Below are 26,234 nucleotides of genomic sequence, written 5' to 3' on the forward strand. Positions count from 1 at the left end.
TCCACCCCGGACACCTCACTCGTTTCTCCGCTTTTCTGTTTTTTTCATGTCCCGCGGCGATGCTGCGGATCCACCGCACTTCGACACCTTTTATTCACCTTTCATATTCAGACAACACAGGATTAAAAACATATTTGAAGTGTGATCAGTCTCAAGAAGAAGCGCTGCTATAATCAACTGAGACAAGCAAGGTGAAACATCCTAACAGTTCACAGCCAAACAACCTCAGAGATGCTTTCATTCATTAAATTTCAGATTTCTTCACAAACAAAGAAACAAACACATCCTATTCCTACTTTAAAGGGAGCTCAAATATGCTTCAACTAAAAATTCAACTTGAAACCACATTAATCAGATTTCCACTGAAATACACAGATAAGATCAAGGTCAAAATGCTTTACTGGTTAAAATGTTAATGTCAGATGGCCAGCCACAGAGCTCAACAGGACAGTAAAACCATCAAGACAGTAACAGTAATCATAATATAATAAAACAAATGTTGAATAAAAACAAAGCAAAATAGAAAAAACAGCAAAGAACAACAACAAAATAATCATAAAGATAACATAATGATAATAAAAGCTATTTGTAGAGCACTTTAGATTTCAGCAATCTCAATGAAATGCTTTTTTAAAAGCATCAGTTATTTTTCTATTATGTCATAATATGGTAAATAGACTGCGTTTATATAGCGCTTTTCCTCTGCATTAACAGACTCCAAAGCGCTTTACACTGCATTATCACATCTGCCCATTCACGCTCACATTCACACACCAGTGGAGGTGGCCACCATGGCATTCAGTCCATCTGGGGGCATTTTAGGGTTCAGTGTCTTGCCCAAGGACACTTCGACATGCAGACAGGTGGAGACAGTAATCACACTAACAACCTCCCATTTATGTAGTCCATTTATATCATAATATCATCATATCAATATGACTGGAACTGAATTTGCTTGCAGTCAAAGACATTTCACAGACTTAACACATGATTAACCGAAACTATACATGAACAGTCAAAATGTCTCAAAAAATGAAAATGGACATAAAGGTCAGCACTCATCTGCATAAAGGTCCGTGTCACTCATCAGATCAAGCACAAGTCTGAGTGTAATTATTCACTCAGACCTGAAATTCAAGAAGTACATTAAGACAAAATCGGTTCACCATCTGAAAAATAACACTAATAACACTGAAAACAAGTTTACCTAAGACTTACTTGGTCAGAAATTCTTGCAATGGTGTGTTTGCAGATCTCAGAAGAAAACAATCTGCTGGACCTCAGCAAGAAAAATAGGGTGGAGAGCATTAAAGCTGAGCTTCAGTCTGGGTCCAATACAAAATCTACAGCTTTGAATGATCTGTCCTACATATATCTCAGATTTAACAGTAGAATATGAAACCTGCAGAGTGAGGTCCCCAGGAAGAGGTTTACTAAATGTTCCCACATTCAGAAGAAACAAGATGAAGCAATTGTTTTCTTTCAACGCTCCTCACCTTGGAACAAACTTCCTGCTGACACACACTTCACAACACTATCACTGGATCAGACCTTCCAATAAATGACAGATTTGATTTATTTGATTCCATTTATCTAAACAAAGCTTTATTATTTATCCATTAATCTTATTCATGATATTAATTGTTAAATAAAAAGATTCTTAATTACCTTGTTTTAATATATATCCTCGATTCTTTGTAAATCGCTGTGAATTGCCAAAATACATTTGTTTTGCATGGAGAGAGTTTTCAAGATACAAAGCAGCAATTTAAAAAAAAATCTATTTTCTAAAATCTGCCGATAAATAAAGACCCTATGTCAAAATTAGAATTAAAGCATTCTGCATAGATTCTGGATGATTTGTTAAATAGGAAAACTGGCTTTTTATTTAAATATAATAGCTGTTCAATCAGGTGGTTCAAGACATCTCGTCATCGGTGTGATTAGGCCGCAGGTCCATGGTGCAGTAGCACAGATCGACCACCAGGGGCCAGTGCCACATCCCTCACAGCATTACCGTAATGCTGAATAAATTGTGACTGGAAAAGGCTGAGACTGCATCCACCTCCTCCACACAGCAGCTTCATCACCAGCCTGCTGGAGGCTGCAGCCTTAACCTGCTGTCCTTTCCAGTAAATGTCAGGCAGGAAAGGAGAAGCAGACTCTAATGAACGCAAAGAGGGGGGAAAAAAAATAACTCACTTTGGCATTTCAGTTAGTCTGTTTGTGTGAGTGTGAGCAGGACCTTTATGTCAGAGAACAGCATTAAGAAGAAGCCAGGGAGTGGGGAAATTAAAGCACACTCTTCCAGGGCTTGGAAATCTCCCGCCTGTCTATTAGAGAGCAGAAGGGATAAAACCTGTTAGTAGGACAGACACAAGCTGTCAATCTGCCGCTCTACACGGTTGTTGGTGGAGACCACATGCACCATCTGAAGGAACACACTGACAGCAACACGCCTTCAGACACAGGTGGGTGCTTTTCTCTTCAGATTGTGTAGCTGCTTGTAGATTATCACATAAAAACAGAATAAATATAGGAATGTGTTGTTGTTTCTGTGTAGAGCAACAAGCAGGTTTCTAAGAAGATTAAGTCCTAAGAACTACGAGCTAGAAGCACAATAATAACAACGGCTTTCAAAAGCGAACTCTTCACTAAGAAACACAAACATCCAACGCTGATGTGTTTTTAAAAACATCTGAGCTAAAACTGAACAGAACACGTTCGTGTCAGAGGTATATTTAAAGAGAACACGCTTCCATGATGCTTCCCCGTCAGCACTCCATTGTCTTTGTTTGAAAAGTGCTTGTTGAACCTAAAAAGGATCAATAACCCAGAAACTGAGTGGGAAAGCTTTCAGGATTGAGCCGTCTTCTCCCGGTGGACGGTTCGGTTGTTAATCTCCCTCACACCTGCCATGGCCGTGCCAAGCTATAAATACGGGGTCATAAGAGGATCCGCCTGGTGTCAGGAGGAGCAGCGATCCCACCTCACAACATGGTGGAGGACTCACTCTGTCCAATGATTACCAGCATGCATTGCTCCAAACGCTACCAGGATGCATGAGTTCTCAGTTCAAGCTCACTTGGGAGTGGTTTACATCCACTTGGACATTGCACAAACTTATGCTCCAGTACCTTGTTGTTTTTATTGGGCCTTTGAATATTGATTAACTTTTTCTTACCAGGAAGGCCAATAGAGAGGCGGTTCTCATTCAGGGGTTATGAGTGCAGTGGTTCTTCATTACTGATTGTACGGACTTCATGGAGTAAATGTACAACATTGTGTCGTCTGTTACAGATGATTTCAGTCATTTGCAGCAGAAAACAGAAACAGAAGAAGGTTCAGGCTTTGGGTGTGACTGAACTGAAGCAGCTGCAAGGCTGCAAAATGTGCTGTGAATATTGAGAAGGGATGGTCGATATAGAGAAGTTTTGTATAAGAAATGAAAGCAGCAAGTCAGTCTGTCTGTCCAGTTTATCGGTGAATACAACATTAAAAAAATAAAGCATAAAAAAATGGAAGACAGATCATTTAATTGCATGTGTTACTTGTTTAAAAAACTGAGCTGAACTGGTAAAGGTAGAAGGAACCGAGAACATGATTTCTAAACAGGAGGTCAGTGGAGGTGCGGAAGTGGACGATCAGAAGGACAGATGAAATCAGAAAACTAGTTTACGGAACAAGACGCTGTGAGACATTAAAGCACAATCAAGGTGAGCGAAGGATAAAGGATGAGTGGAAAAGCAACTGGAATGAAAGAACTATGAGTCGAAAAACAGAATATAGAATCTCAGGTACTACAGTCCCATAAACCAGACAATAAACTGACTGAAGGTTACTGGCTCGTCCTGTATGAAACACAGGTGTTAAAACATGATTCCTGTAATTTTTCTCTTAAGAAATCATGACAAAACATTCATTTGACCAAGTTGGATTGTTAACACGATGACTGTAGGAGCCAAACAATGGAAAGTGGGCTGTTCACAAGGTATTGCTGTGGTTATTTAGGTAGCGGTTACCCGTCACAGTAAAGGCTAATGTTACACTGGAAGAGCAAACAGGTTTCTGAATGTTTTTTGCCACTGCTCTTATCACAGTGTCGAATATGTTTGACTTCAAGCCAATGTATTTTCACTATTGACACAAATCATTGTTGTTGCAAGATAAACGGTATATTACTATGTTTTTTTTGCCTTACACAGCAATCAGAGTTGTATCCAGGAGGCAGCAAGGGAGTAAACTGAATGTCAGTCAGGTCTAACTTGGGCCGACATCCCCTCAGTAGTTAGTATTAGACTGTGCTGCTTTAATTTCAACTCTAAAACCACCGAGTCCCTGGAGAACAATGACTAGAAGTCATGACACTCTAGAGATAAATGCTGTTATTGTGCAGAAAACCTATTTACTATGGCTGTGGTGCTCATGCACATTGGCAGCAACTCCTCCGTCTACAAAGAGTCGAAGATAGAGCGTTTTCAACAACCTCCATTTTTGCCCAAAATGCTACTAACGTTTTGTGTTTCCACTTGAAAGTGTTGTTTTGTAACGAGGCCTTATTTTATAAAAAGACCTTACTGAAGAACAGGGGCCTCGGTGTGGTGTGGAAGTTCCCACTCTCACTACATGACAAGAAGACTCCCAGTTTAGTCCATGTTGCGGACATTCCTGTGTTATTTGCATGTTTCCATTGTGGATATTCTCCAGATATGGGCACACCACTACAATCCAACAGCATGAGTTTGAGGGTAATGAGCAATTCTAAATTCTTGCTTTTCCCATAGTTAGCTGGGATCCAGCGCTCTATAACCCAATACCCAAGGATGGATGGATGGATTCCAACAGCTGATTTAATGTAAAATACCATTGGAAGTCTGAAATCGACCAAACCTTAATTTGCTCCAGAGAGTTGGCAGTTCATCCCCATTTGAGATTTAATTTCCAGTTACAGTGCTTTGATCAGCCTGCTGTTACAGTAACTTCCATCACTGTGATCGGGACAGATTTTACCCGGTCACGCTAATAAACTGAGCAGATAGCGGATACATCCAGCCGGGGGCACAGCTGGTAGAGTTTCAGTGCATTTGCCTTTCTTAAGCTATATTCTCAGTTATCTGAGCTACAAAACACAAAACCAGTGAAGTTGGCACGTTGTGTAAATCACAAATAAAAACAGAATACAATGGTTTGAAAATCCTTTTCAATTTATATTCAATTTAATACACTGCAAAGACAAGATATTCAATTTTCGAACAGAGAAACTTTATTTTGTTTTTTTTGCAAATAATCATCAACTTAGAATTTAATGGCAGCAACAAATTGCAAAAACGTTGACACAGGGGTATTTTTTACCACTGTGTTACATCGCCTTTCCTTTTAAGAACACTTAGTAAACGTTTGTGAACTGAGGAGACCAATTTTTGAAGCTTGTCGGGTGGAATTCTTTCCCATTCTTGCAGCTTACAGCTTAAGTTGCTCAACAGTCCGGAGTCTAAGTTGTTGTATTTTACGCTTCATAATGCGCCACACATTTTCAATGGGGGACAGGTCTGGACTACAGGCAGGCCAGTCCAGTACCCGCACACTTTTACTACAAAGCCACTCTGTTGTAACACCTGCAGAATGTGGCTTGGCCTTGTCTTGCTGAAATAAGCAGGTGCATCCATGAAAAAGACGTTGCTTGGATGGCAACATATGTTGCTCCAAAACCTGTATGTACCTTTCAGCATGAATGGTGCCTTCACAGATGTGTAAGTTACCCATGCCTCGGGCACTAATACACCTCCAGACCATCACAGATGCTGGCTTTTGAACTTTGCGCCTGTAACAGTCCGGCCGGTTCTTTTCCTCTTTGGTCCGGAGGACACAACGACCACACTTCCCAAAAACAATCTGTAATGTGGACTCGTCAGACCACAGAACACTTTTCAACTTTGCATCAGTCCATCTTAGATGAGCTCGGGCCCAGCGAAGTCAACTCAGCATTTCTGAGTGTTGTTGATAAATGACTTTCACTTTTCATAGTAGAGTTTTAACTTCCACTTACAGATGTAGCGATGAACTGTAGTTACTGACCGTGGCTTTCTGAAGTGTTCCTGAGCCCATGTGGTGATGTCCTTTACACAGTGATGCCAGTTTGTGATGCAGTACCGCCTGAGGGATCGGACTTCACGGGCATTCAGTGTTGGTTTTTGGTCTTGCCTCTTACGTGCAGTAATTTATCCATATTCTCTGAATCTTTTGACGATATTATGAACAATAGATGATGAAATCCCTAAACTCCCTTGCAATAGCTCGTTGGGAAATGTTGTTTTTAAACTTTTCAATAATTTGCTCACGCATTTGTTCACAAAGTGGTGACCCTCGCCCCATCCTTGTTTGCGGATGACTGACCATTTCCGGAAAGCTGCTTTTATACCCAATCATGGCACCCACCTGTTCTCAATTAGCCTGTTCAACTGTGGGATGTTCCAAATAAGTGTTTGATGAGCATCACTCAACTTTCTCAGGCTTTTTTGCTACTTGTGGCAACTTTTTTGAAACATGTTGCAGGCATCAAATTCAAAATGAGCTAAGTTTACCAGTTTGAATGTTAGGTATCTTGTCTTTGCTGTGTATTCAATTGAATATAGGTTGAAAAGGATTTGCAAATCATTTTATTCTGTTTTTATTTACAATTTACACAACGTGCCTACTTCATTGGTTTTGGGTTTTGCACTTTGAGTCATTGAAAAGAAGTAAAATATCCAGTGGTCCAGTATGGTAGTGGACATTTGTTTGTATGCGGGGTCCTGGAAATGTTGGTATTTCTTTAAGGGAGCCACTAGAAAAAGCTGGGGAACCACTGCATTAGAGTCACTGAATTGGGCCGTTTCTAACTTCTGGATGTTGATATAGATGCTCCCAGTAGCAGAGCGAAAGCTGAACTACATGCAAAACACTGTTTCATCGCATCTCATGAAGTCTGTCTTGTCTCTGTTTGCAGGCTGTCCTCGGGGTTCACTCGTACGCTGACGACTCACGTCTTCCAACACGACCTTTGCTCCCGCAGTCGCATCTCATCAGGCCGTTCTTCTTCGTGCCTCCAAGTTGGTAGGATCGAAACCGAAGCTGTGACATGACGTCTTCTCGACGGTTCACCCCTGAAGCAAACTCTGCCGCTGTTCCAGAGTAAAGAGGATTCATTCAGACAACAGGACCCCTCATGCTGTATCGATCCAACGTTACCAGGGTTTCGGCCGTCAAATCGGAAATATGTGAAGGTCTCCCCGAGACCCTCGGACCGTCACAGCTGCCGTGCAGGGATTTCTATGTAGTGTGCGTGTGTGAGTGTGCACTGCAGCCTTGGATCCGCCGAGGAACCACAGTCCGCCCGGGCGTCTGGCCTTCGGGCCGGAGACGCTCCAGACCAGCAACTACTCCCTGGTGCTGCTGATCCAGCTCAGCCTGCTGTCCTTCGATCTGTTCGTCAACTCCTTCAGCGAGCTGCTGAGGACGGAGCCGGCCGTCCAGCTCGTTCTCTTCATGTGAGACACACTTTCTCCCACTGTTTCCTAACACCGTCTCCAGCTGGAGGGGCAGACAGTCTGCGGCTAAAAATAGCCAGCTTAAGTTATCTATATGAGTCATTTGGGATGTTGGAATACAATGAGCGTGATCCACAGAGAAATCTTGCAGACAAATTGCATCTTTTTGTCCTCTTTCTTCCTGCTCTTGACTCAATTTATCTTCTCTTCAACAGCATCCAGGACATTTCCATCCTCTTTAACCTGATCATCATTCTGTTGATGCTGTTCAACACCTACGTGTTCCAGGTTGGCCTGGTTGCCATATTGCTGGAGCGGTTTAGATCCCTGCTAATGCTCTCTGCTCTCTACCTGACCTTCAGTATCATACTCCACTCCTGGCTTGTGGTGAGTGCGTGCCCAAGCTGCAAATGCACAGGCTTCTGGGTTTGTTTTATTTTTCAGCATCAAAATAACAATTTGCATTTAAATTATTTGTTTGTCCTCTATCCAAAGACAGCTGAAGAGACACGGTTAAGAATTTTCTTATTAAAAGAGAAAGTAAGAATGAAGGTTGAAAAGTGGCTGACAGAGGAGCAAAATATAGATTCTTGCAAACTTTTTAACAATTATAAAGAGAAAAAAAATCTAAATAGCCTTCAGCACACATTTATTTAGAAAGCTAACAGTTATTAATTTGTCATTTTTGGACAACAGTTTAGTTTCATTTCAGTTGTTGTCTTTTTGAGACCCTGTTTAAGCAACATTTCAAGTGAAAATGCATTGTTTTTGTGTTTTTATTTAAAAAAAAATATTTGTAAAGAAATCACATGCATGCAGAGAACAACACATTATAAACATTATCAATGGCGAGTACACGGACATCAGTATGGACAGACGACCAGGTTGGATTGCTATCACTCACTCTTAATTCTAAAACTACCAAGTCCAGGAGAATATGGAGTTGCGTTTCCTCCCTGTTTCCACGGAGACGGTGCATTTCCAGAAAAGCTGTATTTATCAGTGTTTCTGAGCACCGTTGTCATGTAAACAGACTCTCAGACCGAAGGTTTCCATTTTCACTTGAAAACGATGTTGTGTGAACAGTTGGGTGATGTAAATGTGACATTTTTCTGAACTGAATATGTTCATAAAAGCCAAGAACAACACAGACAAAAACAACAAAATGCTATTCTGGTACTGGTGGAATACTGCAGTTATTTTATTTTATTTTATTTTTTTAACCGCCTATGAAATAAAAGGAAGAAGGTACAGACAGGAGGCCACACAGTGAAAACTTTTTTTTTCCTTCCAGAATCTTCGCTGGCTGAATTCCAATAGATTTATTTGGACGGACGGTCTTCAGACTCTGTTTGTGCTCCAAAGATCTGGTAAGATGCTGAGTTGCTACCTCTTTTTGGACAGAATATCCAGCCTTCTATAATCCAGAGTCACCAGTTCACCTGGAATGCATGTTTTTGGATTGCATGTGGAAACTGCAGCACTCATCCCAAACGTACATGCTAATGCTAAAGCAAGCTTTAGTGGTGGGTTTGTTTGGAGGTTTTGTGCCCCCAGTGGACGAATTGTGCTGAGTTTCCAGGCTGTGGCAGCACATCACCACCGGTGTGATTCTCACATAAGCTCATAAGTGGATTTAAATTTTTTTTTTTTTTTTTTTTTTGTCTGTTTTGGTGTTGTTCTCAGCATGAGATGCGACAGTGTGAGAACCACTACAGCTCTGTTGAAGTTCCTCCTTTGTTTTGTCTGCTTGTTAAGCCCCGTGCACACAGTGACTCAGTGGGTTTGAACCATTTCTTTCATTATGACACAGTAAAACCCTCCCATGCTGAGTTCTTCTCCCACAGTCCCACGCTGGTTTAAACGCTGCTGGGAAAATCTCTTTTCTCTGTCTATTTCAAAAGCAAGGATCCACTGAAATCTCTCACATATTCACAACTAACTTCTGCACTAATAAAGCTTTGGCAAATTGCATTATTCCCATCATTAGTATAATATTAGCGAAACCTGAATGATCATTACGTAATGTTTGATTATCTTCATTGTACCCTTCTAGTGCATTCATTCACTAAAGATATGACAGTGGAAGAGGATTATAGGAAACAGCGTCATCAACATAGAAATACATTATGCATTAATTTAAACTTAATTGTGTGACAGTTTGATCACTTTAACGCTTCCCTACAGATTTTACTGTACAGAAAAGATGTGCAAGGATTTTAAAAATTCACCAAGCAGTCTTGGGATATCTTCTAAAAACTGCTGCAGAGTTGATTTTTTTTCAGTATTGATGGATATCCTAAAAAGGTAATTGTAACTTAGTGATTTCAAAACATTTTCTCTCAGATTCCCCTTTTAAGTTTGCAGAGTTTGCCCCACAGACTATGCTCCCTGACGCTGGTTTTAGGAAAGTGTGACTGAGTCCATAATGTGATGTAGAAGATGGATCTAAATGTGGGATCTAAATTTCTTTTGGTTGGAATTTACAAAAACATTTCAATGAAATTGTTCCTCTATTTTTAGACTAGTGAACCTCTTATAAGACACTTTACTGCCCTCAGGCCACATTTACACAACAACGCAAAACTTTCATTGTGTTTTGGGGGTCCATTTACATGGAATCACTAAAAACACAACTTTTTGACCCACAGTTTTCTGAAACACAGTTTTATTTAACACTGCTGCTCTACAAGGAAAATAAATAGACTTCATTTCCAAAATGTTGCCGTGTAAATGCAAATCTTCTCTGAGATAAAAACAGAGAAACAATGCGTTCTCACTGGAAATGTCTTTTGTATATACAGCATATTTGTTATCCCATCCTTAACCTTTTTTAGTTAATGTCACTCTTTAAATACAGAGAAAAATGTCTTGAATTATTATTAGCTGTTCTTTTTTCAATTGCAGTTGTAATGTTTTGCAGTGAGCATTTTTTTTAATCATTTGGATGAACAGAAAGTATATTGTTATGTTTTCTTAAAAAATGCTTCTCAGCTTCATATTGGAAGAATTAAAATGATGTCTAGATGTCTGGTGCTAATATAGGCTCTATGCACAACTCAACCACTTCCTGAACTTCAGGAGGCTCCTTGTTTCCTGTCTTTCATGATAGGACGAGCTGATTAATACAGGTGTGTCTGAAGTTGTTACAGAGGCCAGACACACCTGCATTAATCAGCTCGTCCTATCATGAAAGACAGGAAACAAGGAGCCTCCTGAAGTTCAGGAAGTGGTGAAGTTGTGCATAGAGTCCATTATCAGATTCAAGATGCTTGTGATGTGAAAACTTTCACCATCACAAAGAGAAAGATATTTGAGAAGTGGACACCAGGAGAAACTTGACAGTGGGATAAAGGTGTCTTTTCTGTGATGTGCGAGTGATTTTTTTCTGTTTATATCTGACTTATTTTTCCATTCACAGCTTCAGTTTTGTACTACTACTTCTACAAGCGGACCTCGGAGTACCTGGGTGACCCTCGCCTGTACGAGGACTCGCCGTGGCTCCGAGACGCCTTCGCTCGTAGCCGTCAGTGATCAGGAGGGTCTCAAGCGATGTGACCGAGGCAGCATCGTGACAAAACGCCCATATAGTGTACGTTACAACCATAACACGTGGAGCTGAAACAATGGCCACTTTAATTTAAGGAATGTACTTCAAACATACTTTCTTACATTTCGGTAACATTTATTTCCAAATGACGACACTCAGCGTAACATTTCCTTTCAACACAGGAGGAATTGTGCCAAAATCTGAGAGGGTGTTTTAAATACAAGCCAGAAATTCTTGTTTTCATATTAAAAAATGACGTGAAAAATGGGATTAAATATGTTTCTATGTCCTGCTGTTACCACTCACCACATGCCCTTTGTATTACTTTGTTGTTGCTGTACATTTTTTAAGAAATACACTGCAGTTGTTTTATATAAGTGATACTTTGAGGGTTTTTTTGTTGTTAATGTCTCATTTTTTTTGCCCATCTTGTCAAAATTCTGCACTCGCACAATAAACGTGTTTTAAAACTGGTGTGTGTGTTTCAAACTTGGGTGTGGCTGTTGAAGCAGGACTGCAGGTGACTGAGTCGGAGCCTTTCTTTCTCTTCGTCCAGCTCTTTCAGCAGCGACTCCTTCTGCAGGTTGAACTGTATCCCCAGAAAACACAAAGAGTCCTACCTGTCAGTGGCTATATGGACTGTAAGGACTCAGATTAGATGATAATTCAAACAAAACTGTGTGTGTAACCTCGACTATCTGATTAAATTGAGCCTATCCTGGTTTAGATTGGATCAGAGGAGGTGGTGTCAAGCGATAGGTGTCACAGCATGATCAGTTGATTTGATCTTATTACACACCTGATCAACACATTAAAGCTACTCACCATTTTTGCATATCTATAAAACTGCTCTGCTTGCTCTTTCTTGCCAGACTGAAACAAAAAGATCATCAGATTAATTCAATCAGTGTTAATTCCAATGTTAAGGAGGCACTCAGGAGCTGCATTAATGAAAGAGCAAAGGTTACGGGTGGAAACTTTAAACGCTTTTTATATCTTTTCTAAAGAAAAATGTTTTTTTCTATCTTCCCATCCGAACCGGTGGTGAAGTTCTGCCATCAGTGAAGGCATCTGGAGAAGCTATGGGACGCACTGCATGTTCAGGAAGCATGCTGACGTACGCTCATAACCCTGAAGGTATATTCACTGTCTCATCCACCGATTTATCTCATAAATGATTCATGTTTTGGACGTTATACTGAAACATTCAAACTGACAGAATCACTTCAAAGGATGATCTTTCTTTTTGCTATAAAATGCAAAATTGTCAATAAAAATATGTGCGAGAGCTGCAGGAAGCCAGTGGCTAGACGTCAGAGCTGCTTATGATTTGATCTGCCTCCTCCTTATTGCTGGTGGCGATCGGGGTCGACTGAGGCTGGCTGGGTGGAGAAAAGCTCCATTTCTGGTTCTTCTTTTGGGCAAACTGTCTCGACAAATAGACTTGAGGGGAATCTGAAGTGGGACACGGCTGGAGGGTTTCTGCAGAAGTCATCACTCACCCTGAGGCGCAGCAGAGACAGGTACGCACACACCTCTGCGTTCTGAGGGTCCAGACGGTTGGCCTCGATCAGAGCTTCCTCAGCCGCCGCCAGCTCCTCCAGCTGTAAACACACACAAGACCCAGCTCCATTTAAAGTAATCATCACAGGAAGTCATAAAAAAAAATCTTCATTAGGTACAACTTTGTTTGAGCTTGTTCCAGTCAGATTTGCTGTATTTAGATCGAGGTCGGGGAGTTGGAGGTTGAGTTTTACCCGGTAACAGGCCGTGCCAAGGCCCAGCCAGGTCAGGCAGGATGGAGACTGCTCACAGGCCTGCAGGTAGATGAGTTTGGCGTCCTCAAACTGAAATAAGAACAGTCATTAGTGTCTTCATGGAGGAGGTTTTACACGCATTTTCTTCCACTTCGTCTTTTCCACTAAAACGACCTTCTGCTGCAGCAGGTAGATGGATCCAAGGCGGAGGAAGACGATGTGGGAGTCGGACGGCTGCTGCAGCACGTTGAGGCTCCACTCGTAGCTCTCCTGAGCGTCAGTGAACGCCTCGCGCAGGTAGTGACAGTGGCCATTCAGGGCCCACGCGTCAGCATCCTGATCAGAGGGGAACACGTCAGGTCAGTGCACAGTGCGCAGTTCTACTGGTAACGGTAGTAAAAGCAGGGGTTCGATGTCTTGCTCAAGGGCTCATGGTAGAAGCAGTATTATTAGTGGTAGCAGTTGATAAAACAGTAGTGGTAGCAGCAGTCATAAATTAGTGGCTATAGCAGCAGTTGTGACTCAGTTTCTGTGTATCTTTGCTGCAGTTTGAACATGTTGAGTCACAGATGGCAGATTTTAACAGCTTGGTACAACAGAAGAGCACAGCAACACCAAACCACACACTCCACCAGCAGCCAGCAGGCAGTCAGCACCTGGTTTGAGAGCAGCAGCGCCTCCCTGAGGCTGGAAGCGGCACTGCAGTAGTCGGCCTTCAGCAGCTGCAGCTGCGCCAGGTGAACCAGGTAGGAGGCGCTGCGGCCACCCTCTGGACTCAGCAGCTCCTGGGACAACGCCAGCTCGGCCATCTGCGGATGGCAACAGCGGATTATGACTGGACGGATGATTAGATTCCATTTTTAAATATAAAAACAATCCCCGTTGCTGTCTTCAAACCCACTGATCATGACCTGACGACGCTCCAGATTACATTCAGCCTCGCAGCCTGCAGGCGCTGTGTGTGTTTGTACCTGCAGGGCGTTGTTCTGTAGCAGGAAGTGGATCGTCTGTGTGTAAATGTTGGCTGGGAGCTCAGTGGGAGCTGATGTGGAGCTGACACTCTGTGTTAGAGACTCTCTGTGAAGATCCAAATCCTGACCGACAGATTCTGGATCTGAGGGAAACACGGGAGAGTTCAAGCTGCTTAATTTGTGGTGGTTACTGCCAACGGGATGCATTTCAACAGGACATCGAATACGAGCTGAGACTGTGTATTTATACAGGGTGTGATTTGTGTGTATTACAATTCAAATTAAACTACAGTTTCACAAGTGAGCTTTATTGTCAAGTCCGCTGTATGTGGACAATATACTCCTGAATGTGGAATCTATGATACAATATACCCCGAAGCCTGCAAGGAAACAGTCCAGTGTAGCCTCAGAATAAGCAGTGAGAGTCCATGCATGTGAAATGTGCATAATGAACAGACATCCTGCTCCTCAGGTGTGTTTCTATAACGGTGCACTCCAAACGACAGAGAGGTCAAACTTTTTTCACACGTTCCCTCCTCCTGCTGCACCTCACCTGTGTTTCCACTGGGAGACTGTGCAGGAGCATCAGTGTCTTCTTCCTCCTGCTGGTCCTTCTCACTCTGATCCTCCCAGTCTTGACTGCACTCCGCTCTGTGTGCTCGCTCCTGCGCTTCTGCTGCCCTCAGCGTCCTTCTGGCCTCCAGAAACGCCCTCTCACAGAGGATGGATTCGTTTTGGCAGTTATGGAGCAAACCTGGGCAGCGAATCCAGAAATGTTGAATTAGATTCCCCTGAACGTTCGTCAGCACGAGCTCCTCGGCTCCCTGAAGCAGTAAAGCCAGGGGATTTCTGACTGGAGCCGGTTCTCCTCACCCAGCAGAGTCCAGGCCGCCACGCTGGGCGGGTCGACAGAGGTGGCTCGCTCCAGGAAGATCTGAGCCTCGTCGTAACGCTCAGCCATCACCGCTAACACCCCGCACATCATCAGACTGGAAACAAAGGAGGATATACACACACAGATACACACAGTTAAAGACGGTAGGGCTCGTGTCTTTTTGACATTGTGATATGTGAGTACATTTAAAATTCAGTACTATTCTATTATAACATTGACTGAGTGCAAGTTAAAAAAGAGAAGTCAAAACCATTAACAGTAGAATTAGTGTGAATGTTCCTTGAAAGGTGAATTTGCCAAGTTTTAATGAAACATTCCTATAAAAATGGTGGATGGATGTTGTTGTGTTATTAGATGCTTCACAAATTTCAAAGGAGGAACTTATTTCAAGTGTATATCTATTATTTGCTTGAAATATGGGAAAAGTTTTCTTTTTTTTTACCTCATAATAATTCTCACCTGTTGTATGAAAGTCATCTCTTCATCCAAATTGCCTCATGGGGGAAATAACGCTCACTTTGAGCTTGAACAATAAAAAGTGTATATGAAATTCTGCTGGTATTTTGTCCTGGTAGAGTGAGGATGAGAGTTTCTAACCTGGGTTGGTGAGTTTGTGGAGTGAGGAGAGTTTCTAACCTGGGTTGGTGAGTTTGTGGAGTGAGGAGAGTTTCTAACCTGGGTTGGTGAGTCTGCTGGATGGAAACGGCATTATGGAAACACTCCTTTGCCTTCATGTAGTCTCCTGTCAGCATGTACAAACTTCCCCATTCAGACATGTGAGAAGCCTCACGGGGGTTCCTCACTACTAACTGAAGAAGAGCAGATATACAAAATAACAGGTTTATTTTACCAGCTAGACTGTTATCCACACAGAGATGACCACTGTCACTTAACCATTACAACATTTTAATCCTTTGTCTCACGGCCGGTTGTCACTATGAGTGAAGGCAGGCTCTGTCCCAGGTTGTCTCTGGACTGACCGCAGGTCCCTGGCCTGAACCATGCCGACCAGGATATAGATGGGTCTATAAAGAATAACACACTGCTCCTCTTTGTACCTCTTTATAATACTCAGAAGCTTGAGGATAATTCCCAGTGAGCTGTGCTTCTTTGGCAAAATGTCTGAGCTGAGAAGTACTTGGCTGGAATTCATTTGTGGATTCTTCATCATTAACATCATCGGAATAAATCTGGAGAGACAGTAAAAGAATCGTTAAAAAGCCACCTGCAGACTGACGGTGTGACAGTAAACAGTGACGGTGTTGAAGGATGTCTGTGACCTTGTCAAGAGCGACGTGCATCTCGTCCACCAGGTAGACGTAGAGGCGGCTGACGAACGCCTTGAGCTCCTGAGGGTCAGTGAACGCCTCGCTCCGCTGCATCTTATCGCGAACGACTCTCACCACCGCATGCTGCACACCGCAAACACAAAGACCTTCATCTCATCTCTGATGGCAGCAGGAAGTGTTTAGAATAAACTGAAATCCAAGATGACATGAATAACTGAACACTGTGCTACACAATCATGAAGAAAACACTGTTTTTACTGTCCATGTGCAGAGCAACTGTTCACTACGGCCACGAAGCACATCTCCAGTGGCAGTGTTTCTGGCATTTCCTTGAAGTCTGAGCATTTTGAGAAAGTTACGTTTTCATAAAGTTGAAACCATTTCCAAAAAGTTGTTTTCAATGACTCCAAGCACTCTTGTCATGTAAGCAGACACCCAAAAGTTTTTCTTTTTCACTTGAAAAACTGTAGGCAGCTACAGTTTTAGTGTCTCTGTATGTTTCCTGACCCTGTCGAGGAGCGAGCGGCTGATCTGACCTTCATCCGCTCCTTGAACGTGAAGTATCTCCCGGACACATTGAGCGCCTCCACCAGCTGAACCTTCCTCAGCTCTCTGCTGTGCTCTTCTTGACTCTGTCCAAACAATTCTTCATATTGCTCTGAAATGTTTGCTGCTGCGTTGCTCACCTGCCTATGGAAGTCCAGTACTGCCTGCAGGAGAGAATTTAACAGCTAAGCAATTTTTCAGTTTTTTTTTTTTGTCAGCACGGTCTGTGTGTGACTATTTGTATCTGTTACCCTTTCTGCTCTGCTGGGACCCGCTGGGATTGGAGGTCTGGGAGGAATCAGAGCTCTCAACCTGCAGGACAAGAATAATCTGAGTGCACCATCCTTCCAGTTTTACTCGTCAGTTATAAGCCAGCTGGAAACTAACAATAACGAACAATAAATCTGGCCTTAGTGGATCACAGTCATGAAAGTAGCTGCTGAGCCAAAGGGTGAAGTGACAGTTCTTCACCATAATCTGACAAAATATAACCAAATGGAGCAGATCCCCCTCACTGACCACAGGGTCTCTTTAGCGTTACCTTTTGGCTAGCTCCTCTGGAGATGTTTTTGGCACCAGGGGTTTCTCCAAGGCAATCTCAACAATGACATAAGTTCTGGCCTCCAGGTAAATCTGTTATACGGCAGATGAGATTGGATTCGGTAAGATTACATCACTTTTTATTGATCCTATTGGGCATCATAATGGACAGGAAATAAAAAGTACAAATGGAACAATACAGAATACTATTAGGCGAAAACAGGAGTGTCAAACACGTTTTAGTTCAGGAGCCTCATACAGCCCGATTTCACCTTAAGTGGGTCGGACCAGTAAACTAGTGCCATTATAACCTTTAAATCTAAACTTTAAAGTTCTCTATTGTGGCACAACGTAAACATGATGAAAATGCTGACATTTTCACAAAACCAAACAACTGTGATGGAAAATTACTATAATCTCAACATAAAGACACTTTTAATGAAACCTTTTGATGTAAAACACAGTGATATGTCCACAAACTGCATGTTTTTATAGACTAAACTACAGCTGACAGTACATTCTGAATAGAGCCTAATTGATGAATATTCTCTGATACCATACGTTGTTGTGTGGCGTACTCACATTTTCCTTGGTATTAACTTGCAGCTCGGTTTCAGTCAGACTGTCTGTGATGTTCTCACCGACGGAAGTCCTCTTCTGACTGGTAGTTTGCTGCAGTGATTAAAATATAATGCATCATGATCCGACACTCATGACAGAATTTATAATAAACAATCATAATGCCATATTCAGAGAAACAGTGTTGAATGATTTTATTGTGAGCACTTCTGCGTCGGTATGCAATCAATCCATGACATCTCTCTATCAAGATGAAAAAAATGAGATATAAACATGATTTTACAGTTTAGGAACATGTAAACATATTCATTAATTGCTGGAATTCCAGAACATCAGCTTGAATGGAAAACATTTCCTGAGATGTGATCAGACTGTCGTTAATGGTGATAAATTAAACACACACTTTTTTCCAGACAAGTTCCACCACAAATTGATTTACAGGCTCTTTAACTACTTAAATCTGGATTGATTGGGGGACCAAAGGAAACACCTAATGAGTGTTGCTCCAGTTGGAAAGCTTTCTCTGACTCCCAACTAAACATTCTTTACTTGCTGTTGCTTTTATAATTCAACTTTATAGCGAACATCAGTCCAGTATTTCCGACCTTTTTGGCAGACTGGTTGGACTCCTTTAATGCTTTGTTGATTCCATCCGAGTTCTTCCCAGCTTTTGTCCTCTGGGAGCCGAGGGCTGAGCCGGCGCGAGTTCTGGCCTCTCTGGCCGCTAAAACAGCCTGTTCCTTCAACACACTGACACTGCGCCTGGTCTGAAGGGAAAGATCAATGATAGACTCACTTCAAACCACTGAGCCAGCACAAAGGGTGGTTAATCGACTGTTTTTAGCCAAATAAAGAGACGTAGTGTAATCTGGATTCTACATATCAGACATATGTACAAACAAATGAGCACTGAAGAATTATGGAGGCGTCTGTGTGACCTTCTTCAGCATCTCAGACTCGGAGAAAGGCTGAATGCAGAACGCCCCTCTGATGCGCTTGACTCCGGGATACAGCAGCCGCCCCACGTCCACTAAAGCCACTCCATGAGAGGGGATCTCTGGGTTTTCATCAGCGAGCTACACATAAATATATGCAAAACATCAATGGTTTACCTCTACAACCTGGACTGAGGGTCAGGGGGGTCAAACACATTTCGGTTCAGGGGTCACATCCAGCTCTATTTCATCTTGGGTGGCTGCAGAGTATGCCTGATAAAAATGTCCATATTTTCACAAAATAATTACTACCTGAAATGACTAGAATTTCAAAATAAGGCCAATTTAATGAAATATTATAATGAAAATTCTGTGAAATATCCACAAAATTTCTCCTACAGCTGTTGCATTATGGGTGTTTTTACAAACTCGCCCTGACAGCATGCCTTTGAAGGGAATGCTAGTTTGCTAGCAGCGCAGTAGTTACTTTTCATGGCATCTTCATTGATATCTCAGCTGTTGTGTTGTGTCTGCTACTCTTAAGAAATTTGGAATTACTTTTTGCCTGGTGGTTTTACGGGCAGGACTGGAACCTCTTGTGGGCCGGTTTTGGCCCACACACCTTATGTTTGACATCCCTTTACTTTGTAAATAACAACAAACAAACTGGAGACTCCAAACAGTTCCAAACCTTTTCCAGAGGAGCCGGCGACCTCATGACCTCCAGCGGCCACAGTCTGCTCTCAGAGATCTTCTGCTGCATCCTGAAGAGACAGTCAGCTTTGGCTCAGAAGTTTCACTATCTCGCTCTGTGCGAGATCCTTTCTGTTTATCTTGTTCCTGAACGTGATGTAAAGTAATCACAGGGGGCAGGTTTGTTTGTATCTCACCTGGAAACTCCGCCTGCATCCAGGAAGCAGCAGATCTCGGTGTCCCAGCTCACTCTGCTCTTCAAGGTCTCCGCCTCGTTACGAAACGCCTGATCCTGTGGGAGCGTTTATCACTTCAGGATTACATTCACCATGTACCGTACCTGTTATTGTCTGTGATTCTCTGCCCAAACGCAACAATAACAAGATCCACCTAAAACTGTGAAAACCTCTCAGGACCCACCCAACTCCAACATCTTTAACTTGAGCAAAATAAAAGACTGAGACTAATTCCACAGAGGAAGTTAATAAACATCCATAATTTTTCCTTCACATTTATGCAACATTAGTAAGAAACATATGCTACAAATAGTGTGGAATCTGTTTCAGGTCTGAAAGTAGCACACTTTCCAACGGAAAACTAACTTCAAGACAAAACTGGATTCTGCCATCGATCTGATCAACACATGGAAAAACAGGTCATCTTGTCTCTGATATTCATGTTTTTCCCTGAAGCTACAAGAGGTGAAGTTTTAGTTCACCTACAATCTTTTGGACTGCAATGAACAATCTACAGAACTCTCCATCCATCCATCCATTTTCTTCCGCTTATCCGGGGCCAGGTCGCAGGGGCAACAGTCTCAGCAGGGATGCCCAAACTTCCCTGTCCCCAGACACTTCCTCCAGCTCTTCCGGGAGGATCCCGAGGCGTTCCCAGGCCAGCCGAGAGACATCGTCTCTCCAGCGTGTCCTAGGTCTTCCCCGGGGTCTCCTCCCAGTGGGACATGCCCGGAACACCTCTCTAGGGAGGCGTCCAGGAGGCATCCTAACCAGATGCCCGAGCCACCTCAGCTGGCCCCTCTCGATGTGGAGGAGTAGCGGCTCTACTCCGAGCTCCTCCCTGGTGACTGAGTTCCTCACCCTATCTCTAAGGGAGCGCCCAGCCACCCTACGGAGGAAGCTCATTTCAGCCGCTTGTATCCGGGATCTTGTCCTTTCGGTCATGACCCAAAGTTCATGACCATAGATGAGGGTAGGAACGTAGATTGACTGGTAAATCGAGAGCTTCGCCTTTCGGCTCAGCTCCCTCTTCACCACAACAGGACGATACAACGACCGCATCACTGCGGCCGCTGCACCGATCTGCCTGTCAATCTCACGCTTCATCCGTCCCTCGCTCATGAACAAGACCCCAAGATACTTAAACTCCTCCACTGTGGATTGGGTGGCAGCCGACGGCAGGGTGCCCGGCGACCCGATCCTCAGACGCAGAGACTACAGAACTCTCTTTAAGGCTAAAATCAAAAAGGTAGTTTTCCAAAGTGGATTTGGTTCTTTAATTCCTAATAAAGATTTTAGTGGGGAACAAAGAGGAAAAGCAAACATTGAGGTACAGTACAGTCTCCAGAAACATTCCTTTAGATACAGTAATAAAGCACATACTGTATATTCTGACCCTTAAGATCTAACTGTCTCATTTGTAGGTCAATTAAACCGATAAGTTGAGCCTTCTTTGTCATTTTTGATGCCGTATTTTCTGTTCTGACACTTGATACTTGCATGTAACTCTGTTTTCTATAAACTGCAGAATCAGGGCACTGACACTTTCCAGCCGAAAAAGAAAAGAGAGTTTGATCACCTGTGAGCTGGTCAGCTCTCCGGCCTCCTGTTCGATGGACTCGGGCTGGAAAAAGGTTCCGGGCAGGAAGTAGTTCCCGGGGATGAGCGTGGCCCGGTGGGGCCTCTTCTTCTGCCGGCCGCCCTCCTCCCTCTGCCCCCCCGCCTTCAGCTCTCCGTCACAGAACATTAGCACCTGATCTTCCTGGGAGTCGGAGGGAGTCGGAGGAACCGCACAGCTCTGATGTTCTGACTCCAGGTCAGTCAGGAAGCTTTAGAGACAGCTCCTTACCTTGGCGGTAAGCGGGATCTCCAAGGCGGCGATGCATGTGTAAGGAGTGGAGGAGGAGTTGGACGGCAGCGTCCACGACTCGGGGACCGAATATGCAGTTTCCAGAGTCACCCTCATGAGGTTGCAAGATGAACGCTCGGCCTCAGACAGCAGGGGCTTCGAAACACTGACACACACGTCCAGGGTTGATGGCTGAAAGAAGGAGTCAAATCACAAATCAAAGTCACGACAGGACGTATTGTCTCAGGAATTGAAACACTAGTTCACAAAAAGTGAAGTCAAAGCTGCTTTCCAGCTCAGTATTTCAAAATTTTCTGTGTGGGCTGTCTTCCCTCTCTGACGTTGACCCAGATGCTAAAAGTGTGGAGACTTTAATATGAAGACACTAATGGCGCTCTGTTAACGCTCGCACCACACTGTCCCGACACTGACCCTCAGCCTGTGCCAGTTTATCACACTACATTCAGCAATCAGTCAGAATGAAAAGTCCATAAACCCTCCTAACAACACGATTCAATTAGAGCAATCAACATGGAGGTCGATAGAGGACAAACATAAAGGGAGTAAAAACAGACGTGAGGTTGTAAATGTATTGATTTCCTTTCAGCTCAGTGACAGACTGGTGCAACTTCACTTATCTATAAATCATAATATAATATCAGAGTGTGCTGCTTTTCGTCAGGACTGATTGATTACAGAGATGAAGAACCAAACCAGTGTCCAGCTGCACCAGTGTTTCCAGTGGCAACAAGAAGAGACACAAAGTTTCAGCTGCATAAACAACTGGAGTGTTGCCTCAGGTTACAAGTCTGGTCTTGTGTTTTGCTTCCTGGCTGCTGAGTAAGCTAATGTAAGTTAGCCTTGAGCGAGCTTTTCCCTCTGCAACTACGGAGATTGAGTGGGGGAAAAAAAAGAAGACCAATACAGGTTTTTAAGGGACCTCTGTGGTTTCCTCATCTCATTCCTGATACACCTGAAACATTAAAGGAAATTTTATCTTGAAATCTTAACTGTTAACCTCAGATGCAGCTTCTCCAACAGCATGAAGGCTAAACACACGACTCAAATCATAAACTGAAGTGCTGCACCATTTATTTCCCAGACACAGCAGTCAAAAATGAAAATTTATCGTCACGTCATGTCTGTTTCAATTCTTCTTCTGGCTGCCCTGAGCATTGCTCAGTGGTGTAGTGGTAGTCTCTGGCTTGAGCTCATTTTTGAGGTCAATTGTTGACTTTAAATTACTCATAAGAGTGAACGTGTGGCTGTTTATCTCTGTTTACCTGCCTAACCTGTCTAGGCTGCATCCTGCATTCACTCAAACTAACCTGTGGTCTTCTAAATAACAAGATGGATGGATGGATTTATGAATGATGTAAGTGCAGCTTTTTCTCATGTCTTCTTCTCTCTGCATCTACAGAAATAAAAAAGCTGTGAAAACCTACATCACTCACAATCAAAACTACAGCCTAAATCATTTTACCATAAGGTTCTTTGTATTCATGCATCCAGGATGGTAAATACGGCGGCAAAGGGACTGAAGTGCTAAAGTAATGGGGCCATCTAGAGGCCAAAAGTGTATAAAGCTTGCAAGATGGAGAAAAATGTGACTGATGTTTTCTCTCCAGACGACATTTGAGCATATTCTACACCTCTGCATTGATTACTTTATCTTAACACTGTGTATTCGACACATGCAACAGATGTCAACATGGTTGAAATTAAAGTGCCTGCACTGCAGCCTGCTTTAAAAACAGAGATCAGAAATCTTTCTTGGTGACATGTGGGAAATGCTACATTCCCCCTACTGTGGCTGTTACTACCTTGAGATATTCTAAATGTGATTACCTTCCTCCACCCGCTTAGGTGGAGCTGACTCTCCATCTGCTTCTGTCTGGCTGTCAGAGCTTTCTCCACGCTGCTGCTGCTCTGTGGTGGCAGAATATTCACTCAAACTGCTGGAAACAGCTGCCAATGCAATCACTGACTTATCCTGTAGAGCAGGGGTGTCAAACATAAGGCCCATGGGCCAAAATTGGCCCCAAACAGGCTCCAATCCAGCCAAACCATACCGGAAATTGTACAAATTTCAAAGAAAATATATTTTTTTAAACATTTTTTTTGAAGAGTAGCTCAAACAACTCAACACTGGCTGAACTATCGGTGATGCTGCCATGAAAACGAGCAAACTACCATAAGCCTCGAGGCCATGCTCTCAGAGTGAGTTTGTAGAATCATGCATCATTTTTTGGACATTTCACTGCATTTTTCACCAGGTTTCATGAAAACTGGCTTTATGTTGAGATTGTTGTAATTTTTGGTAGTCGTTCTTTTGTGAAAATATGGATTTTTTTTCCATTACGTATGATCTGCGGCACAACAACAACAAAAAGTTTAAATCCAAAGGTTATCGTGGAAATGTTTTACTGGCATGGCCCACTGAAAAATGAAATTGGGCTGTTTGTAAATTCTGTTTGACACCCCTGCTGTGGATGGACAGTCGGCATCATGGGGAAAAAAACGAAGCTTCCATCGGGTTATTTGTGAAAACTTCAAGGTTAATCTCCACAAAAGCCAAATATCCTATAAACAATCCTACTCATAAACTTCTATCATCTAGACTGTTTCTGTACATTTAACTGTTTCATTCCATGAAATCAAAATGAAAGCGAGAACGTGCCTTCTGTGTATGTCAGTGATTTCCCAGAAAGTGAGAAATGATGATGATGTGAACCAACCTTCCTTCCTTCTGCTTGGAGGCTGCTCGCGGGATTGACTGAGACTGTGGTGGAGAAGCTGCTCTGTCCTGAGGACGAAGAGGGAAACCATTCCAACCATCAAGGCTCCTGCTTTTTCTGCTCCCCCGATGTTCACACAAACAGCTGATTGGCTGTTCAGTCCCAAAGGGAAGTACTACATCACTTATAACAGGTAGAGTCGCACCTTGAAGCAGAGGTAGGAGGTCGAGCACAGCCTGGCCTAACACTGAAGTCTTCGCCTGCACTTTCTTCTCCTCGGGCAGGAACTTCATCACCGTCACTGATCACGACAGCATCACACAGCAAGTCCATACATAAAAGACACATCAATACTCCTGATCTTATTTTAGGTCTGGTTAAAAAAATTGTGAGCACTTGAATGGTAGTTGACAATTATTGTAGGAGATGTGTCAGTATATTAATACTATACTGCTATCAGTAAGTATATATGATCACTGATAAAAACACTCTGAATGTCCCAGTACAGAACATAACAGAGTGGGATATCAGATGGACGGATGAATGGATAAATGAGCATGTGCATATTATATCTCTCACAGACAATAACCTTCCACTACTAAATGTTACTTTTCAATGAATTGTGAAGGCGACTGTCTGTCTCTTTCACTGCTTGTGTATGAATTACAGAGAATATGAAGCTGGAGCTCCAGAGAGGAGGAAGAAAGCCCAGCTTCCTGTGATGTGAGGAGGAAGCTCGCTCTCTCCACAGACCTCCCAGTGTTTGCACCACAGGAATTTTTTCTTTGTTCTTTACACCTCAACATCACATGCCACATTCTCACACATCCAGTCTTCTCTTCACTGCTGATTACACAACCATACTTAACTCCTTTAATTCATGTTTACCTGATCTGATTGTAAGCCATAAAGCAGACGCTAGATTTGCAGAATGTGTCCGCTCACCAGTGATTGGTTTGTGGGCAAAGTCACTGAGGGCCTGAGCATCACACGGGCTTTGGAAAGTGCAGGTGAAGTCATAGACGACATGCTGCTCCGCAGGGTCGACTTGCTTCTTTTCAGATTCGCCCAGCACCAATTCATTGAACGCAACCTGCAAGAAACTCTGCCAACTTTCTGCCTTTTTTCCAAGCTGTCAGGGAAAAATCAGAAGACAATCAGATGGATGTTTTCATCTACGCACCTCATCAATCTCCGTTAAGGCCTTATAACTCCAGTCCAAATGGACTTGAATCGCTGAGCAGCATGATTATGTAATCAATAGTACTAATGAGTAAGTGTCTGTCCCACAACTTATAAAATAATACTAATACAAAGACTAATAGTAATAGCAACACTACTAATAACAATTGCAATAATAATTCACACTTAGAATCGTGATAGCAAAAAGGTATGCTCATAGACTTGGAAACTAAAAATACTTTGAGGAATTACTGAATGATAGAAGGGAGGTTGCAAGGAATTATTGATAATACGAACACAAAAATATATTTACATTGATTGAAATATTTTGGGAAGTTCAAAACAGACCGAAATGTGATATTTTTCTAACATGTATAACTTAAAATATCTCTAAACAAGATTTTTCACTGGGTTTGAAGGTTCTAACATCTGGTTTCCATCTCATAGCTATACACCAATATCCCACATTAATGTGTTCGTAGAAAATATACTCTATATAAAGAAAACATTAAATTAGCACAGTGTGTATACCCTGTGAAGAAATGTGGAAAAGTGGCATATATAATGATTAGTGTTTCTAATTTTCTCTTTTGTCAGCAACACAATGTAAATATTGTTTGTTCCCTTTGACCTTAATATTTTCAGCCAAAACACATAATATGCAGTCAGATACAAAAAGTGCAGCTCCACCTTCGCCCGCGTTCAACAGTTAAAATTAGCTAACATCTACAAATCTATCACTTACGCTTACATTGACGCTGGACGAACTTTGTATGTTGTTTCCGCGTAAAATTGAGATTTTTGTCAATGAGTTTGGTCCTGCGTCGCCTCCAAATGTCTCCATTGTGTAGATAAATGTAAAAAAGAATAGTTTAGTGTTGTTTCTGTTCAGCGTGTGGAGACCGCTGACAGTGTATGGTGGAGACACGTTTCCATGGGAACGCCAAC

The 26,234-nt window shown here is 42.6% G+C and overlaps 2 protein-coding genes across 2 annotated transcripts; one reads left to right on the top strand and one right to left on the bottom strand.

Moving 5' to 3' along the window:
* The first annotated feature begins 7,282 nt into the window (after positions 1 to 7,282).
* LOC115387748 (transmembrane protein 138-like) lies at positions 7,283 to 11,368 on the top strand. Its single transcript, XM_030090595.1, has 4 exons — positions 7,283 to 7,526; positions 7,742 to 7,913; positions 8,821 to 8,896; positions 10,948 to 11,368. The coding sequence occupies exons 2-4, from the start codon at positions 7,788 to 7,790 to the stop codon at positions 11,058 to 11,060; spliced, it is 315 nt and encodes a 104-aa protein (XP_029946455.1). The 5' UTR covers positions 7,283 to 7,526; positions 7,742 to 7,787; the 3' UTR covers positions 11,061 to 11,368.
* A 192-nt stretch (positions 11,369 to 11,560) lies between these two features.
* On the bottom strand, positions 11,561 to 26,130 carry cfap70 (cilia and flagella associated protein 70). The gene is given in 26 exon segments (XM_030091558.1): positions 11,561 to 11,665; positions 11,902 to 11,949; positions 12,579 to 12,680; positions 12,834 to 12,923; positions 13,008 to 13,169; positions 13,490 to 13,642; positions 13,805 to 13,947; positions 14,358 to 14,558; positions 14,678 to 14,793; positions 15,375 to 15,508; positions 15,758 to 15,889; positions 15,980 to 16,111; positions 16,525 to 16,698; positions 16,786 to 16,846; positions 17,076 to 17,167; positions 17,657 to 17,746; positions 18,259 to 18,420; positions 18,592 to 18,729; positions 19,280 to 19,352; positions 19,479 to 19,573; positions 21,097 to 21,279; positions 21,367 to 21,608; positions 24,131 to 24,172; positions 24,310 to 24,405; positions 25,050 to 25,234; positions 26,057 to 26,130. Coding segments are annotated over 26 exon segments (3,225 nt in total).
* Between the last annotated feature and the right edge of the window lie 104 nt (positions 26,131 to 26,234).

This window comes from Salarias fasciatus, chromosome 1 (genome assembly GCF_902148845.1).
Source record: "Salarias fasciatus chromosome 1, fSalaFa1.1, whole genome shotgun sequence".
NCBI classification, from domain to species: Eukaryota; Metazoa; Chordata; class Actinopteri; order Blenniiformes; family Blenniidae; genus Salarias; species Salarias fasciatus.